At 43.8% G+C, this 20,380-nt stretch overlaps 1 protein-coding gene across 1 annotated transcript in view; it reads right to left on the bottom strand.

Annotated features, from left to right (window-relative positions):
* The window catches only part of KLHL2 (kelch like family member 2), a 117,752-nt gene extending 97,986 nt beyond the window's left edge, over positions 1–19,766 (bottom strand). The window contains exons 1-2 of the mRNA XM_066280186.1: positions 19,444–19,766; positions 1,985–2,110 (exon numbers count right to left, since the gene is read on the bottom strand). Coding sequence (XP_066136283.1) covers positions 1,985–2,110; positions 19,444–19,469 — 152 coding nt within the window. The 5' untranslated portion in view covers positions 19,470–19,766. The remainder of the gene's footprint in view (positions 1–1,984; positions 2,111–19,443) is intronic.
* Positions 19,767–20,380: the final 614 nt, after the last annotated feature.

Below are 20,380 nucleotides of genomic sequence, written 5' to 3'. Positions count from 1 at the left end.
TTTTTAAAACACTAGCAGTTGATGACTTCATTAAAACGATCCTGGCTATACACGTGGCAGCCAACACTCTCCAGCTATTCAAAGGTCATTCTTTGCTCTGAAAATCAGCATTAACTAACTGCTGGTGACACACTAGCTCCTGAAATGGTGCAACACAAAGAACAAGGAGGTACTATTTCACAGCCATATAGTTCACGCTCAAAATAAAACAAGGGAACAGAGGCTAGAGCTAAACGATCCTAGGACAAGGCATGGACATCACATGGCCTGCAGGAAAGCAGGTAAAAATCGCCTAGGCTCCGAGAATGTTAGAGCTGTAGTGAACTTGACTTTCAGTTCCACTTAGTAACCACTGCATTATACACTCTGATAATTATTATTGCAGCGTGATTAAAATACTGAAACAGCATGGTCAGACCTGCTGGGTAATCCCAAAGACTAAATGAAAATCTACTTATTATAAATGTTGTCACAGCAAGACTAGGAAGCAGATCAAACATGTGATATATTCAGTTTAACCTTCTCTTATTCCTTTCTCTCCAATCCACGCTCTACCCAGAAGCCAGCATGTTCTTTTTAAATATAAATCTGATCATGTCACATCCTTGCTTAAAATTCCTCAGTGGCTTCCTCCATGGCAATTCCTGATAAAGACCAAATGTGTAAGGCCCAAAGAACGCTGGCCCTCACCTACCCCCGCAGCCTCCTCTCTTGCCATGACCCCCTGGCCAGCTGTGCCCCAGCCAGCCCTCAGTCCTCCAGTGAGGCCAGCTCCCTCCCACCAGACTTGAGCAAGCTGTCCCCCAGCTGGAGCACCATTCTCTAATCTCCCCCACCCCATCTGGACTTCACTGCCTTACCTCTGTTTCTTTTCAGATCTCAGCACAATTATTCCGATATCGCAGGGTAGCCTTCCTTCATACCCCTGTTCTCTGTCTCCACAGCCCTCCTTAGAGCACTTCTTGCCACTGAAATTACTTCTGTGATTCTCTGATCGATTAATGCCTGCTTTCTGCAGTCAACAATAAGCCCTATGAGGACAGCAACCATGTCTGTTTTGGCTCACCACTGTATTTCTATCACCAGCATATCAATATTTACTGACTCTTTAATTTAATTAAAGAACAAATGAATAAACAAATGATGAACCTAAGGGTGAGCTCTTGGGAAGACACAGCACAGAAACATTAAGGGAAAGTTTAAGTCACTCCCTTTTTAGTCCAAGATTTTAAATATATGTAGAGTACGTTAACATAAGGAATGATGAGAAGAAAATACACCTTTCAAAAAATACTAAGAAAACAAAAAATACTGTTCCTACATACATTAGTCTTAGTCTTTTAATTAAAAAAAGAAAAAAATATTTCAATCCACTACTCATATTTCAATCCACTTTTTAAAGTCACTCTTTTCATTACAGCAACAGGCTGGTCCCCAAAATTACTACCACCACCACCACCAAAGAGAGAGTTACATTTTTCTCTGTCTACAAGTTTTCTTTCCATATTCTTTTCAATAACAAGTCAGAAACCCCAGACCAGTGCTGTCCAATAGATACATAATGCAAATCACAATTTTCTAGTAATTACATTAATTTCAATAATTCTATTATACCCAAAATATCAATATATTATCATTTCAAAGTACAATTGATATTTTAAAAGCTTGTTAATAAGTCTTTTACATTATTATTATTTTTTTGTATTAAATCTTGGAAATCCATTATGTATTTTCCACTTCCAGAACATCTCAGTTCATAACAGCCACATGTGGCTAGGGGCTACCATATTGAATAACGTCATCTTATACCATCCACACTTCTGATCAATTTATTTGCTCTTTCTGCCTTTAAAACACTTGCAGGAAAAGATTTTAATGTTTTCTGTATCAACCAAAGAAACTATGAGGCAAGAGGCATATATTTACTATAAACAAATGAAAAGTAAAGGAAGCCACTCATGTTTACATGTTAATGTAATGATACCTTCTTAATTCGTTCATGACTTTAAAGGCTTTCTTCATATGCCAAGGATTCACTGTCACTGGGCAGTGTTTTTCAGTATTATCATCTTTTGCATCGAGAGGCTTCTGATGACCCTGCTTTGTGCATCTGTACATAAGAAAACAAAAAACAGAAAAAGATCTATTAAAGATAATTTAGTTCAGGCTTATCAGGCTGCAAGAGATACAATAAATGCCCCCTACCAACACTTATTCACAGGGCATCTCATAGTATATCCCAATGTAAGATTAATCCTTTGAGTTGTGAGTTTCTTTTCATGCTCGCTGACCCCCAGGAGTGAGTTTTTTTTCAAAAAATGAAATGAGTTCCAGTTCCAGTTTTATTAACTTAAAATCATATTTGATAACCAATTTATGGAAACAAGAAGAATATACATTTGCCTTTTTTTTTTTTTTTGTATTTTTCTGAAGTTGGAAATGGGGAGGCAATCAGACAGACTCCCGCATGAGCCCGACCGGGATCCACCCAGCATGCCCACCAGGGGGCGATGCTCTGCCCATCTGGGGCGTTGCTCTGCTGCGACCAGAGCCATTCTAGCGCCCGAGGCAGAGGCCATGGAGCCATCCTCAGTGCCCGGGCCAACTTTGCTCCAATGGAGCCTTGGCTGCAGGAGGGGAAGAGAAAGACAGAGAGGAAGGAGAGGGGGAGGGGTGGAGAAGCAAATGGGCGCTTCTCCTGTGTGCCCTGGCCAGGAATCAAACCCAGGACTCCTGCACGCCAGGCCAACGCTCTACCACTGAGCAAACCGGCCAGGGCCTACATTTGCCTTTTTTTAATGTTGCTTTACACATTTTTAAAATAAATCGTTGTACTCTGGATGGTCAGGAGGCACGAGGACGCACATGAACGTTCGTACTACTCAAAGGGTTTAAGGCACAATTCAGAACACTTTCTGATGGTCACTATGATTTTAACAAAAAAGTGGGTAATTAACTCCCTTGTGTCAAAGCTCTGTCAAAGAGGAAAATCGAAAATTCAGTAAACGTGGTTCAGCAGACACCTCCAAATAAAAGTACTAAGAAATGTTCTCCTCTGGTGGAAATGAACCTGCTCTTACAATCTGCTACAGTCATAGACTATTTACAAACCAAGACAGATCCAGGTTCATATTACACAAATTTCAGAAACTTAGCATCTGATTTGAATTCAGCTCTCTACTTGTAAGGTTACTGATCCCATATACAATTCTGGACCTACTCTATCAAGACATTAACAATGTCTGCTACAGTTTATTGAGTACTGACTAGATGGCATCCACTATGCTAAGTTGTTTTCTTTTGCTATTTGCTTAGTGCTCACAACAACTCTGTGAGCTAATTACTATTATTATCCCCACTTAACAGATGAAAAGATTGAGGCAAAAATAATTTGGGTAACTTGGTAAATGATATATCTGGGTAAGAGGCCTGTCTGACTCTCCAGCTCATTCTTTTCATTATGGTTTGATACTGTTTCCCACATTAGCAATAAATATTTGACTTCATATTTAAATTTACAACTGTTAAGATAAATGGCTATATTGGTATTACTGTATAAATTATTCTTGCAAAAGGTGGAGGTCAAAAAGTAGCAAACAGAGCAGGGCATCATGAGGGGGAGGTGTAATTAACTATAATAGACACAAGGAAACTTGATAAAATGGATGTGCAATTCTAGAAATTTACTAAAAATCACTGAATTGTACAATTATATAGATTTTTTTTTTTTTTACAGAGACAGAGAGAGGGATAGACAGATAGGAATGGAGAGAGATGAGAAGCATCAATCATCGGTTTTTCGTTGCGACACCTTAGTTGTTCATTGATTGCTTTCTCATATGTGCCTTGACTGGGGGTCTACAGCAGACTGAGTGACCCCTTGCTCAAGCCAGCGACCTTGGGTCCAAGCTGGTGAGCTTTACTCAAACCAGATGAGCCCACACTCAAGCTGGCGACCTCGGGGTCTCAAACCTGCGTCCTCTGCATCCCAGCCCAATGCTCTATCCACTGCGCCACCGCCTGGTCAGGCTATATAGATAAATTTTGTGGCATGTAAATTATACCTCAATAAATCCACTAAGTAAAAAAATCATCATACCAAATTAAAAAATCATACTTGCATATATTTCATACAAGAACAGGCAAACATCATTAGCTATTGTTATATTTCTCTTCATACCTCTTTTTTTCCTGACCCATTTCTGAAAGGCTGATTCATTTTTTAAATAATTATCTTTCATTTTTTCAATAATTATCTTTCAGCAAATATATTTTGAGTGTTATCTCTATACTAGACACTTGGAATCCATCAATGAACACAACAAAGACCCCTGTCCTCATAGAGCCTGGGGTCGTGAGGGGGTGGGAGGATAAACATAACTAATAATTGAAGTAGATGGCACATTAGAAAATGATAAGAGCTAGGGCCGAAAGAAAAAGGGCAAGGTAAAGAGAGTCAGGAGTATGCAAGTGAGACCCGGGCTGCAGGAGCAGGGCAAGGGGAGTGCAGACCATGGAGGGCCCTGCAGGACACTGTAAGGACTCTGGCTTTTACCCGGAGTGAAATGGGGAAGCACTGCAGAAGAGGATCACAATCCAACTTATGTTTTCACAGGATCACATTGGCTGCTAGTTGGGTATAGTCTATACGTGTCAAAGCTGAAAGGGGGGAAGCTATTTAGGAGAGAAATGCAGTAGGAGGTGAAAGTCCCTCAGAGCAGGGGAGGAGCAGTGATGAGAAGTGGCTTGGGTTCGATATAGTTTAAAGGTAGTGCCAACACAATCTGTTCACAGACTTGAAGATTTGTTCACATGTGGCATGTCAGAGAGAGTCAGAACAACCCCACGGTTTCTGGCCTGAGCAAGTGGAAGGACTGAGTTCTTGTTAATTGAATGGGAAAGGCTGCAAGTAGAACCAGTTTGAAGAAAGGAGATCAAGAGTTCAGTTTTATACATGTTGCTTTTAAGATATCAGGCCTTAAAGTAAAGATATCAAAAGCTATCAGATGGATATGGAGCCTAGAATTAGAGAGAAAAATCTAGCCGCAGCCAGCAATATGGAAATCACTGATCACCTCAACCAGCGATTTTCAACCTCTTTCATCTCATGGCACACATAGACTAAATACTAAGATTCTGAAGCACACCAAAAAATGCATTTTTGTCAATCTGACAAAAAAAAATAGGTATAATCTTGATTCATTCATACTGGACGGCTATTGTTGTGTTGGCTGTTGTCATTTTTTTATTTGACAATCTAAGGGAAAAGAGGTCAGTGCCCCTGACTAAACAGTCAGATATCGTGTTTATTTTTTTATGAATGTATTGGGGGTGACACTGGTTAACAAAGTTATACAGGTTTCAGGTACACAATTCCACAACACACCATCTGTACACTGTACTGTGTGTTCATCACCCCAGGTAAAGTCTCCATTCACCACAATTCTTGCGGCACACCGGTTGAAAATCACTGGCGTAGATGGTACACGAAGCCATGCAACTGAGGCAAACATTAAAGTAACCTCCAACATTAACCACGTAAGTTATCCTCGCTCATTCCCACACCCCCCAAAATCCACACTGAGACAGCTGATTATTCCAGAGCTTGCCCACTAAAAGTGATCATCAGTCTTGCTTCCCCACCACGTGAAAGTTTTTATGGGAGCCTTACAAATGCCTTAGTGCCCTGGTCGGCAAACTGCGGCTCACGAGCCACATGAGGCTCTTTGGCCCCTTGAGTGTGGCTCTTCCACAAAATACCATGTGCAGGCGCTACGTCGATAAGGAATGTACCTACCTATATAGTTTAAGTTTTAAAATTTTGGCTCTCAAAAGAAATTTCAATCATTGTACTGTTGATATTTGGCTCTGTTGAGTAATGAGTTTGCCGACCACTGGTTAGTGCAAGGCATTGCCTCCAGTGGGTGAGCCCACAGCTAGAGTGGGAGAACAGAAGAGTGCACTCTGCTCCGTGGCCTCTAGTATGTGTGTGTCTGTGTGTGTGTAGAGAGATGAGTTATACCTGGCCTAGGAAAAAGAACTAGTAAGCCTAGAAGTCCAAAGATGGCAGAACGTCTAGATCTGGTGGAGGGGACTGGTGAAACACTTTATGGTTTAAGACATATTCCCATACTGCCATTTCCCACCATTCTTTCATAAAGAAAACAGTAGGAAAAAGGAGAGATCATGTAGATGTACGCAACCTACACAAATTGCCTGACCATGTAGCACTGAATGTCCACATATATGGCGATTGAATAATATTTCTATCTGCTTCTAGTTTAAAAACTTAAGAGTTTACAACAGAGAGAAAATATAATGTTGAGGATTAGCAAACTATCATAGAAGGCTTTTCAGAAAATGCTTAGAATAGAAGTGAAAGCAACTCTGCCCTAGAAAAAATACCATTGAGTCAAAAATGTTTATATCTGCTTAAGAAATTAGAAATTAAAACTTCTTGCAATAGAGAATTAACTGTAAGACAGTTATCACACAACTGTCAATATCTTTATTGGTTTCTTAAAGCCAATAGCTTTCTTAAAGCTATTTTCAGCTCCTACTTCTTTTATGTACTCTAGAAACTCTGCAAAGAAAAGACTTTCAAAGGCTTAAAAGGAATAAGTAAGAAATAACATTAAAAATTTTAAAGTGTTCTCTGTGCTGACAACCACTTATAACTACAGCATCCTGCCGCACAGGTCTACATTTACAACACCAAAGCCCTTTCCATAATTTTCCATTTCCTATGTGGTTTTGTGTTAGATAGTCTCTCTTTCAGAAGCAGAAATGAGTAACAGAAAATTACACTTCATGTTTAAAACTACGGATGTGGAAAATGAACATATACTAGGAAGCAGCTAAGTGGAGATTCCTACCCTGTAAGTGCAGAGTCACATCTTGTCCCTGCTTCCCTTTGAAGCAAAGAGCCAGCTAATCCTTTTCCAGAAAAGTTCTTCATTCTGAAAGCTGTCGTCCTGGAAAAGCTTGAGATACTTTTCCAACGTTTTTCACTTTTAAGTGTTTTCCTAACTCTATATTCCATAACCAGTCTTAAAATTATCCAACGGTTAATTGTTACAAACATATACTAAAATAGTTGAGACTTCTAAGGGTTTGTTTCCCAGCACACTACTATGCTGTGTAATCCATCATTCTAACACCTTCTTTCACAATGACTGGCTTTCCACAAATTCCTAGCTGTGGGCAAGGGTGGCTTGTCAGACCAGGTAACTTTCTTTTTTAATTTTAATTTTTTAATTAGAAAATTAAAGTCAATGAGTGACATTGATCAATGAGAGTCTATACATTTTAGGTAAACATTTCTATAGCATTTGAACATGTTGATTATGTTGTGTGCCTAGCACCCATATGGGTTTTTTGTTTGTTTTGTTTTTTGGGGTTTTTTTTGTATTTTTCCGAAGTTAGAAGCAGGGAGGCAGTCAGACAGACTCCTGCATGCACCAGAGCAGGATCCACCCAGCATGCCCACCAGGGGGCAATGCTCTGTTGCTGCCAGAGCCATTCTAGCCCCTGAGGTGGAGGCCATAGAGCTGTCCTTGGTGCCAGGGCCAACTTTGCTCCAATGGAGCCCTGGCTGCGGGAGGAGAAGAGAGAGACAGAGAGGAAGGAGAGGGGGAGGGTGGAGAAGCAGATGGACGCTACTCCTGTGTGCCCTGACCAGGAATCGAACCCGACAGTTCCACATGCTGGGCCAACGCTCTATCACTGAGCCAACCGCCAGGGCTGTATTTTTTTTTTAATTAAAAAATTAAATTTAGCCCTGGCCGGTTGGCTCAGTGGTAGGAGCGTCGGCCTGGCGTGCAGAAGTCCCGGGTTCGATTACCGGCCAGGGCACACAGGAGAAGCGCCCATCTGCTTCTCTACCCCTCCCCTCTCCTTCCTTTCTGTCTCTTTCTTCCCCTCCCGCAGCCAAGGCTCCATTGGAGCAAAAGATGGCCCGGCGCTGGGGATGGCTCCTTGGCCTCTGCCCCAGGAGCTAGAGTGGCTCTGGTCGCGACAGAGCGACGCCCGGGATGGGCAGAGCATCGCCCCCTGGTGGGCGTGCCGGGTGGATCCCGGTGGGGCGCATGCGGGAGTCAGTCTGTCTCTCCCCGTTTCCAGCTTCAGAAAAATACAAAAAAAAATTAAATTTAATTTAATGGGCCAGATAACTTTCTAACTTTGGTTAAGAACATTACTGACAATAACTGAATTCTCCAAGAAGAGCAAATAGAGACTGGGCTGTCCCTTTCAAAGAGTTAAGACTCTATAACCAAGCAAAGGTTTGAACCTACTGCAAATATTTTTTGAGGACACCTTAAAAATTAGATACAGTATCTTTACCTAAACCAGTACATCATTTGCTTGGGAACAGTATTTTCCAATGGAGGGCGACAGAGGAATCAAAATGACCCAAGCAAGTTTCTCTTTCTTCTTTTCTTTTTTAATATTGATTGATTGATTTTAGAGAGAGAGGGAAGGAGGGAGGGGGAAAACAAGAGGGGGAAAGTGGGAGGAAGGAGAGGAGTAGGAGGGAGGGGGTGAAAGAGAGAGAGAGAGAGAGAGAGATCAATTTGTTGTTCCACTTATTTATGCATTCATTGGTTGATTCCCGTATATGCCTTGACTGAGGATTGTATCCACAACCTTGGTGTATCAGGACCATGTTCTAACGAACTGAGCCACCCGACCAGGGCCCCAAACAATTTCTTCAAACTACACTTAACCATCCCTCTTCACATGAAGATTCAGAAAAGCCCTTTTTATAGGACTAAGTATATCAGAATGTCAGTATCTCCAGAGTAGGGGTGAAAGGAGGCTATGTATAATTTTTTTAAGTGATGTAATATGCCCCACCACCCACTTAACTCCCACTCTGGGACAATCATCTCAGATTGAGAACAAACACTAGAAAAGATGGGTTGGTTATGTTTTTAATGTTTTCTGGTAGAAACAATGCTGTAATTCATGTGAAAGATGCAGCTGCAAAATTTAACAGGGGAGCAGACATTTTCCCATTCAGAATCCAAATACTTAGCCCCTGGGTGGCCCCATCTCTCGTCTCCCTTCTGCCTGTTCACCTCAAAAGCTGCAAGACTCCCCTGCCTGCAATGAGTCACCCACCATTACTCAGAAATTTCTGCCAAATTCACATCAGCAGCTGTTGTTTTCAAAGTCACCATCCATGCTGTATAACTCTGAAGTTTCTCCATTACTTTAAAATATCGCTTTGATTTTTCTCTGCTGTCTTCCTAGCTAAACTTGCATTCAGAAGCTGGTTATCGTACTAACATCTCCCCCGCACACAAGTCCAGATATCAGAAGCAGAAAGTCAACCATACTAATATTTTGTTACATCGCTGTACAGTTTCCTAACAAAATACTCTCACATCTTTGATCTCAACCAAATAACTACAATATTCCTTACAAGCTGCAAAAGTAGAGAGCTTTCTCTATTGGAAACATGTCGGTTTGTGGTAGAGATGTGGTTTCAGTTTTTGCAATCAGCTAAAAGCAAAGAGATATATATGCTCAGCAAATTTTCTTCAAATATTTAAATTGGAATTTAAATATTTTTAGGTCCAGAACCAGTAGATTAACTGTAACCTATAAACATATGGTAATGTTACCAGATAAATAATGGCTTTTAAAATTTTAATATCTGCCATAAAGACATGTAAGACTTGAATTGTACTTTCAGTGTGTAAACTGAATATGAGGCATCTTGTGAGATTCAAAAAATCCTGTCCTGTCATAGAATACCTCACAGACAGCATCATAATAATGCCACTGAATGCATCAGTCCAGTACATATATCTTTAAAAGTTATGCTTCCGATTTCCCAAAGCTGGAAAGGAAATGTCTAGAAATGCCTGATGTTACTAAAATGGATTAGCAGTTAAAGCAGAACACTGACCCTATCGGTGGACAGAGAAGCGGTATTACATGCCATCCCTCTTCAGCTCTCTGGGACTTGGCTGCGTGGCTTTCTGTTACACAAGTGGGGAAACTTCGGCAGGAGGCAGTAGTTGGGATGTCTGAGGTGGAGAGGTTGATGGAAGGTGGAGTATAATTGCTCTCAGAACAATAGAGCTGCACAAAGCTCTGCTTCAGTTCAACTCAGCTCTCTCCCTCTTTCCCTCCCACCTACAGGGCAAACAGACTATCAGGCACTTTTTGTCCCCGACACTGACTATTACCAGGAAAGAAACCAGAGTAAAAGTATGTCTTATGCGAGATCATTCTCATTTTAAAGAGTATGTTATAAACAACTTACAAGCACTATCAGAGTGGGATATTTGTGAGGCGCTAAAAGAGGAGGTTGACAATCCATTTCAAACATTTCCATATCTTTTATCACTCATATTTCTGACCTTTCTTTTGCCACTTGTCCTAGTATTGCCATGGCGTGGCTGGTAAGAGAGAGCAGCAGTCTGATTTGGAGATTCAGTTGACTGGGCTACATTTCCCACTGCTTGAATGCAAAGGCACTAGAAGAGGACCAGAATCAGCTGGAATCCTGCCTGTGCTAAACACTAACCAACTGACCCTGGATTACTTACTTAGTCTCTCTGGGCTTCAGACAGTTTAATTATAAAATAAGGTTTTGTTAGTCTACGAATATGTCTGATATATATGTGACATGGAAGTCAAAGACAGTAACATCTCACCTACTAGCTAGCCTCAGGGAGCTATCCAAGCACTAAATCCTACACGAATGTAAGCACAGAGTTCGGAAGAAAAATGTATGTTGAAGTTAGGAGATAAACTGAATATGGAGATGTATTTTATGGATTTTATTGGTCTTTCTCATCTTTAATTGCAACAGCAATTAAAATTATTAGTAACAGCCCAAACCCCCACCACTGGTAATAAATCAAGTGGGTAAGCGCTGTCTGTCTACATGGCCACTATGGGAGGGATAGAAAGCAGGCTGAACACAGGAGCCTTCTCCAGTTTCCATCTAACTGGGGAGGCACCGCTGAAACCACAAGGGAAAGGCACAGTTAGTACACAGGTACAAGATTACAGGCTACTGACTATAAACACTACCAGAATGCAAAAGGAGCTGGAATGAGAGCTGGGAACTGGAAAGACTTGGTGAAGGAAATGGAGCTCCAACTGTTGGGAGAACTCCAAGTTGTTTTAACTAGGGGCATGAGAGAAAAAGGCTGGAGACCATCGACTTGTGATAAGGCAGACCCTGAACATATAAGACATAGCCAAAATGATGATGGGCTGGGACTGTCTGGCTAGCATACCTGGTATTGGTAAGGACTCTAAGATGTTGGGGGTTCAAATAGTAGGTGGGCTGAAAGGTGAGGAGGGAAAACAGATCTCAATAGCAGAAAAAAATCCAGGTATCAAGTGATAAAATCTGTTTATCAAAGTAGTAGCAGTCAGAATGAACACTTGAAACCAAGGCTCTACAGTTCCTGGGAGCCGATAAGATGTGGAGGATGATAATAGAGAGAAATCAAAGATCACTCCAAGACTTTGGGTGGAATGAGTATTCCACTGAATAAGTGAAGATGTTATAAAGGGAAATCAGTTTGAGAACAATGAGTCTGAACTCGGTTTTAGAAATGTTGACTCTGAGATACAAGCTAAGAGCAGATATTCTGTAAGATGCTCAAAACTCAAGTTTTGCCCTGGCTGGTTGGCTCAGAGGTAGAGTGTCGGCCTGGCGTGCGGGGGATCCGGGTTCGATTCCCGGACAGGGCACATAGGAGAAGCACCCATTTGCTTCTCCACCTCCACCCCCTCTTTCCTCTCTGTCTCTCTCTTCCCCTCCCGCAGCCAAGGCTCCATTGGAGCAAGGATGGCCCGGGCGCTGGGGATGGCTCCTTGGCCTCTGCCCCAGGCGCTAGAGTGGCTCTGGTCGTAGCAGAGCGACGCCCCGGAGGGGCAGAGCATCGCCCCCTGGTGGGCAGAGTGTCGCCCCTGGTGGGCATGCCGGGTGGATCCCGGTCGGGCGCATGCGGGAGTCTGTCTGTCTCTCCCCGTTTCCAGCTTCAGAAAAAAAAAAAAAACTCAAGTTTGAAGCATAGCTCTTGAGCCCAGTCTTAAGATATAGATGGAGCCACAACTTAGTGATTAATATGTAGTTGACTGAAAGAACTGGCCAAGGCCTGTATCTATGAGGAAAGGCCACAACAGAAGCCACATGCCTGACCAGGCAGTGGCACAGTGGACAAGAGCGTCGTCGGACTGGGATGCAGAGGATCCAGGTTCGAGACCCCGAGGTCACCAGGTTGAGCGCGGGCTTATCTGATTTGAGCAAAAGCTCACCAGCTTGGACCCAAGGTCGCTGGCTCGAGCAAGGGGTTACTCGGTCTGCTGAAGGCCCACGGTCAAGGCACATATGAGAAAGCAATCAATGAACAACTAAGGTGTCACAACAAAAAGCTGATGATTGATGTTTCTCATCTCTCTCCGTTCCTGCCTGTCTGTCCCTATCTATCCCTCTCTCTGACTCTTTCTCTGTCTCTGTAAAAAAATTTAAAAAAATAAAAAAAACCATAAGCCACAGAAGACAAAAAAGTGATCAACAGAGATTAGAGACCCAGTTTCTCCTCTATGATAAGTTTGGGAAAGTAATTATACCTCTGAAAAAAGATTATATAAGAGACTTACACTATAAACAGGCTGTTGACAAGATTAAATGAGATTAACAAAATAAATAAAGTCACATTTAGCAACTTAAAAACTAGAGGAGAAAACTAAGAAAAAGTAGTGTCATGGAAAGCAAAGCCTTGTTTTCAAGGCAGAATGAATGAAAAGAACTGGTCCAAAAAATACTTTAGCAAATGCCAAGAGTCTGAAATGAAGAAAGTACATAAGACAAAGTATATTACCTGCCACAGCAGTTGTGTTATATATTTATTTACTATCAGTTTCAACAATGAGGAAAGGATTTTGTTTTGTTTTCTGAGATATTCTCAAAGCCTTGTCATAGAAGACACCCAACAAAAATGAACAAAAAACCTGAACTCCCTCATTATGAATAATAGATACATTTAAAATTCAGGAGAAGTCTATTAAAAAAAACATCTGAAAGGCAATTTTCATTCTCTGTATGACCTTGATTTTAAGAAAAAAGTTGAATTGTTTTCATAAACACTCCTATTGCAGTTCCATAACAGCCATGAGTGAATAAATTTAGAGTCAGCGTGACAAAAGCACACTTACTAATATTTATTAAACGCCTACTATAAATGCATTTAAAAATATAAATTAGAAACGAGAGTTTGGGGGTATTTGGTGGGAGGAGAAGGACTGATTTCCCAGCATTAGAAATTTTTAAGACTACAGTACTACATAAATGCTACCTATTCTAGAATCCACTTCTCAAGTTCCCAAACGCAGTTCAAAATTTTCTTTATATACTATATGACACTTCCTTCAACACACACAGATTCATAAATCTTCTTTCAACATTACCCTGTGAGCCATTATTGTTCCTAAATATTTTGAAGGTCTTAGTCTATTATTACGGAAGTTCACCAATGATTTGAGAGATGCTCAATTTACTTAGGACTAGTTAAACAAAAAACTAGCTAAACTTTTATAGCCAGTGGGCTATAAAAATCAAACAAATGGATACCGGGACAACAATGGCAAGGTTCCAAATTCACAGGAACTAAATCTTAGAATTAGAAAGAGCGTTAAAGGTCATCTTGTCCAGGCCCTGGCCGGTTGGCTCAGCGGTGGAGCATCGGCCTGGCGCGCGGGGGGACCCGGGTTCGATTCCCAGCCAGGGTACGTGGGAGAGGTACCCATTTGCTTCTCCACCACCCCTCCCCTCCTTCCTCTCTGTCTCTCTCTTCCCCTCCTGCAGTCAAGGCTCCATTGGAGCAAGGGATGGCCCCGGCGCTGGGGATGGCTCCTTGGCCTCTGCCCCGGGGGCGCTGGAGTGGCTCTGGTCGCTGCGGGGCGACGCCCTGGAGGGGCAGAGCATCGCACCTTGGTGGGCGGAGCGTCGCCCCTGGTGGGCGTGCCGGGTGGATCCCGGTCAGGCGCATGCGGGAGTCTGTCTGTCTCTCCCCATTTCCAGCTTCGGAAGGGTACAAAAAAAAAAAAAAAAAAAAAAAGGTCATCTTGTCCAGTGGATCACAAATGTTAGACTTCGATGAACTTTTTAACTGATCTGTGACAAAATAAGGGCAATGTAGTATGTTTTCATAAAGCTAAATTTATTCCACCTAAGAATTATCCTTTATTCTGAGATTATGTCCCTATTTGAATTGGGAAGGGGTACTAAAATGTCCTTCCTTTTACACAAAGATGATAGTTTGTAATTAGTTTATTATCAATAATTTCTTTGCTTGGCAAAACAAAAAACTTAACCATTCTATGTTGCAGTGGTCCCCAACCTTTTTTGGGCCACAGACCGGTTTAATGTCAGAAAATATTTTCACAGACTGGCCTTTAGGGTGGGATGGATAAATGTATCACGTGACCGAGACAAGCGTCAAGAGTGAGTCTTAGACGGATGTAACAGAGGGAATCTGGTCATTTTTTTAAAATAAGACATCATTCAGACTTAAATATAAATAAAACGGAAATAATGTAAGTTATTTATTCTTTCTCTGCGGACCGGTACCAAATGGCCCAAGGACTGGTACCAGTCCGTGGCCCAGGGTTTGGGGACCACTACTATGTTGGACTTCAATTTTACAAGTCAGTGAAATCCAAAACTCTGAGAACTTCAGCTCTAACCCATCCAATCTTCTACTGCTTAAATCCCTTAGAACACACTCAACAAGATGTTTGTCAGCCTATACTTGAACACTTCTGAGTTCTCCGGAATTGACTGAAAAAAAGATATGGTTGTATCTGAAGCATGCTTGCTTAGCTTTGAGAAGGAAAAGCAAAAATACAAGGCCTGTAGAGTGAAAATCAACTTGTGACAGAGGAGCCAATAGGAAAACAAAGGCTGTTCAGTGAGGGGAGGTCGAAGGATGAACTCTGTCCTATACCTACTAGTCTTCCCTTAACAATTATGAAATCCTTATTTTAAAAATAACTCTAGGCCCTGGCCGGTTGGCTCAGCAGTAGAGTGTCGGCCTGGCGTGCAGGAGTCCCAGGTTCGATTCCCAGCCAGGGCACACAGGAGAAGCGCTCATCTGCTTCTCCACCCCACCCCACCCCCTTCCTCTCTGTCTCTCTCTTCCCCTCCTGCAGCTGAGGCTCCATTGGAGCAAAGTTTGCACGGGCACTGAGGATGGCTCTGTGGCCTCTGCCTCAGGCGCTGGAATGGCTCTGGATGCAACAGAGTGAAGCCCCAGAGGGGCAGAGCATGGCCCCCTGATGGGCATGCCGGGTGGATCCGGGTCGGGCGCATGCGGGAATCTGTCTGACTGCCTCCCAGTTTCCAGCTTCAGAAAAATGAAAAAAAAAAAAGAAAAAAATAATAACTCTAAATGCTAGAATATATAAAACATTTCTGAGGTCAGGGCTTATTAATTTACACTTACTTTTGTATATCTCAGTTTACAGACTTAAACTCCTTTACTAATTTACATCTAATTTTTAGTTTCACACCTTTCAGATTCAGAAGCACATGTCCCATGGTCTTAACGTCATCCAGACCTCAAAATGCAACAGCATCTAAATACCACATGTACTCAAGGATGCAAAAACAAAACAAACAAAAATAAGCAGAGATAGTAAAGCTCAATGACAATCAATATGAGAATCAAAAAGGATGAGGAGTAGAAAAAGAAGAGATCAAAACCTAATTTCAACAAGCCCATACTGAAGGAATAAGGAGGCCTGGGCACAGTCACCTCCATTCCTCAAAGACAATATGCTAACAGGCTGAAAGGGAACAAGGTAGGGCTTGAGAGCAATGTAAAACTGACCGTCAAAAAAGCAGTATGAGCATAAGCACCACACAGTACCAGACAAAGAAACAGGCATTCAAATCTCTGCAGAATAAATTAATTAATAAAAGACACTCGCATCAAGAGGATCTGAGTCCCTGCTTCCTACCACATCACCCAAGGTTTTTAAGTCCATGTCAAACATCTTTCTTTGCCTTCAAGCTCAGGCTACAGCCCTGGCCAGGTAGCTCAGTTGGTTGGAACACTGTCCCAATATACTAAGGTTGCTGGTTCAATCCCCAATCAGGGCACACAAAGGGATCAACCAATGAATGCATGGCTAGGTGAAACAAAAAGTTGATCTCTCTCCTGGCCTGTGGTGGCGCAGTGGATAAAGCATCGACCTGGAAATGCTGAGGTCCCCGGTTCGAAACCCTGGGCTTGCCTGGTCAGGGCACATATGGGAGTTGATGCTTCCAGCTCCTCCCCCCTGTCTCTCTCTTCTCTCTCTCTCTCTCTCCTCTCTAAAATGAATAAATTTAAAAAAAATAAAATTAAAATTAAAAAAAAAAGTTGATCTCTCTCTCTCCCCCCCCCTCTCTTTTTCCTTCTCTCCCCGCTCTCTAAAATCCATAAATTTTTTTAATTTAATTTTAAAAAAGAAAAGTTCCAGCTACAAATCTAACCTTATGAAAAGCTGAGCCCTCCCAATGACTTGCACTGGACTCTGTCCTAGTCTAGCTCTAGCCCAGTGAGGCCGAAAGAAGCTATTTCCCAAAGACATTGCCTACATTTCTCAAATCCAGCACCCATTGTTCAAAGTAGAAGGAAAAAAACAAGTTAGTGCGCATGGAAGCCAAAAGTCCAAAGGGTGTAAAGCTGGGGTCTCAAACTCAACTCAGCATGTGGGCCGCAGAGCAAGATCACAGCCGTTTGGCGGGCCGCACTAGGTCTACAAAAGGCAACTGTTACGCAACACTTTTCAGTGTCACAAAACGACCAGAAACTGTAGTTCGTGGATTAGTCTGCGGGCCGCAAAAAATTGTTCGGCGGGCCGCGAGTTTGAGACCTCTGAAGGAAGACTATTTCTAACCTACAGAAAGGTAAATAACACTCAGCTCTGGAATGAGAATTAATCCTAGATAAACCAAGTGACAATAAAACCTACTTGTATTTATTAAGTGAACAGAAACAGTGCAAAAACCTCACCAACTCTAGCCACCCATGATTAAAAGAAGCTTTAACAATCTTTCATCGCCTGACCAGGCGGTGGCGCAGTGGATCAAGTGCTGGCCTGGGATGCTGAGGACCCAGGTTCAAATCCCCACGGTTGCTGGCTTGAGCGTGGGCTCATCGGCTTGAGCACAGGGTCACTGGCTTGACTGTGGGATCATAGACATGACCCCATGGTCGCTGGCTTGAAGCCCAAGGTCACTGGCTTGAGCAATGGGTCACTAGCCCTGCTGGAGCCCCCAGGTCAAGGCACATATGAGAAAGCAATCAATGAACAACTAAGGAGCCACAACGAAGAACTGAGCTTCTCATCTCTCTCCCTTCCTGTCTGTCTCTCTCGCAAAAAAAAAAAAAAAAAAAAAAAAAAATAAAACTCTTTCATCACTGCTGGCATGCCAGGCTTTCCATTACCTCTCTGCCTGTCATTGTTCCAGCACTATCAAAGGAGTCTCAATACCAAAGAATTGTGCTAGACACCAAAACTATGATTAGTTGATCTTTCCTAGACTCCACATCAATATATGCATGCACTCATCTATTTCATTTTTTTCTTTTATTTCAATTAAAGCTTACGCTCATATTGTTTTGTATTAATTTCAGGTGTACAGCACAAGTGGCTAGGCAATCATATACTTTACAAAGTGTACCCCCCCGTCATTTATAATTATTTCTGTTTAAATCATTGTCTGTGTCTCTAGTCCCTTCCTCCAGAGCCTCCTTGTCCACACCCTTTTTTTCACCTGCACTCTAAGATCTCCTTGCTCTTTCCCTGTTTCCCTCTGCTTGAAAAGTAAAAAGGGATTGCAGAGAATTGACACAAAGGGAACAGAGTTTCTACATATAACATGCCTACATGGTATACTAAACATACTATATGCTGTCCAAATATCGTTAGCATTTTCTGCCTTAAGTGCCCCTAAGCCTGGATACAACTAGCGCTGGTGCTGTGCTCACACTGCTGATATTAACAATCAATCCACCATCATGTTTCCGAGGAGTCAGGAGCCTTTAGGAACCTGCTAAAGAACAAAACCAGATCACAAAGCCCTCAAAGCCACAGTGACATGAAGCAAGCCAGCTCTCGGCAACACAGGTGGGTCAACTCAAGAGTCTTATCACCTACTCCTAGCTTCCCCCATCACCTGTCCCACTCAAGCTAAAAATTCCATAAGACACCTATAGAAATTGTAGTTCCAGAATCCTATTAGCTCTCCTAAAGGGACTCAACATCAAAAAATTATTCAGTTCAAGTCTAATATCCATATTTTGGTTGGAACGCTATGAAATAACCCCAAGAGGATGGTGCGGCACAACTGCCACGGAGTGAAGATAGCCAAATCTAAGTAAAAAACGATAAGACTCTGAATAAACTCATGAAAAGGTAAGCTTGTTCTTCAGAAAGAGGCGTGTCTGCATCCCGAAAACTCAGCTTCAAAGGGCTCTTGTTCCAGAAAATAAGCAACAACAACAACAAAAAGGGATCTTGTTCCTTCATCAACATTACACTAAGGAAAGCAAATCAAAATAGAAAATTCTAAAACTCGGAGGTTTATAGGTTTTTACCAGAATGTTAAAAAAAAAAACCACTTATCTTCAATAATGCAATATCTTCAACATCTTCCATATAATTGTTCAGCTGTTATTATTTCTGAAAAGTAATTTCCTTGCAGGTAATCTTGAATGTATCTGGGTACCAAGGAAAAAGACACCTGTGCCTGGCAGGTCGCTACGCTACTCATTTGCCCAGGGTACCAAGGAAACAGAAGATACTCTGATTTTTGGATACAATTTTCTGCAGCGCCAGGTAAAAGAGGTCACATCCCCTAACAGCCGCGGCTCATTCAGTGATGTAAATGTTCCTCAACTAATTCTACTAGAAATTCGGAGAAGTAAGCAACCTAAGATAAATTCATTTCGACGCCGGGCGTCTGGTACTCTCCAGTATTCTCCCCCCCACCCCCCCCCCAGACTCTCGTGCATCATATCCCCATCCTTGGAAAGTGGCCGGCCAACTGGGCACCAGCAGCCCATGCATTCCAGGGAGGTAGACAGAGGATGGGCAGTCTCCAAGCACAGCCCATCCCAATGTCCTCTTCGCCTGGGATCGGGAAGACCCTGCCCGGGAAAGCCCGGGCAGCGTTTTCAGTCCTCGCCTGGCCACGCTGAGTTTCCGTCCGCGTCCGCGTCCGCCTCGGGACTGCGGAAACCGCGCCTCGTCACGCCCCGCAGCTCCCACCTCCCGCCGCCCCCAGCGTCGGCTGCCCGGCCGCTCCGGCGTCCAGCGCCGGCGAGCTCCGGGCGACTGTCCCCGAGCAGCGCCCGCGGCCGGCGCCACGCGCCGCAACGGCGCGCCGATCCGCAGCGGCAGAGCCCGCTCACTCACGCGGGAGGCAGCGGCGGCGTCTCCATTGTGGCTCCTCTCGGGCTTCAGAACGCAGGCACCGACCGCCGCCGCCACCACCATTCCAGCCGCGGACGCCGGCACTGCCCGCCCGCCGAGCCACGTTCCATCCGCCCCGGAGGGGGCGCCGCACGCCTCACCGAGCGCCACCACCTGCGGCGGCGGCCCCCGCGGCCATGGCCCGCTCGGCCGGGCGCGCTCCGTCTGACTGTGCGGCTCCCGCGCTCGCCCGAGTGCGGGGCGGCGGCGACTGCGGGACGGGCGGGCGCGCGGGTCCGGCCACTTCCGGGTTCGGCCCCGCCGGCGCCGACGCTCTGACGGGACAGCGGTGCGGCCTCCCGCGGCGGCCGCGGACCCCTCCCTCGGCGCCTCCCCTTCCTCCCGCTGCTGCTGCCGCCGCCGCCGAGGCTGCTGCTGTGCCAGAGCCGGCGGGCGTGCCCAGACGCGGCCCGCGGGCGGGCGGGCGGGGGCGCCTGCAGTGGGGTCTGTGGGCCCCCTGGGCGGGGCAGCTAGGAAACTGGAGGAGGGTGTTGTCTGTGCAGGAAACCGGCGCCCGAAAGCACAGCATAATAGTGCTCGCTAGTCACGGGCTGCTCTGCTTCACAGGCTTGTTCACATTATTCTCTTCCGATTTTATCCTATGCCCAGGGGAGATGAAAAGAATAAGTATAACCAACCAATTCCTTTACAAATGGTGACACTAAGGCAAGAAGAAATGAATTAGCCTATCTAATGTCCCAAACAAAAAACTGGGCCTCCTTCCTCGGTCAGGGATAGGACAGAACAAAACCAGGGCTGCGCGACCGTGGAGCTGTCCATCTGGACCGATAAGAGAGACAAGGAACGATGCTTACTATAGAGAAAAACACTCAGGGTGAAGAGATGGGATGCTATTTTAGGAGGGGTCAGGGAAGGCCTC

This window comes from Saccopteryx bilineata, chromosome 1 (genome assembly GCF_036850765.1).
Source record: "Saccopteryx bilineata isolate mSacBil1 chromosome 1, mSacBil1_pri_phased_curated, whole genome shotgun sequence".
In the NCBI taxonomy this organism is placed as follows: domain Eukaryota; kingdom Metazoa; phylum Chordata; class Mammalia; order Chiroptera; family Emballonuridae; genus Saccopteryx; species Saccopteryx bilineata.
Note: the sequence above shows the minus strand (reverse complement) of the source record. Positions and strands in the feature narration are given on the sequence as shown.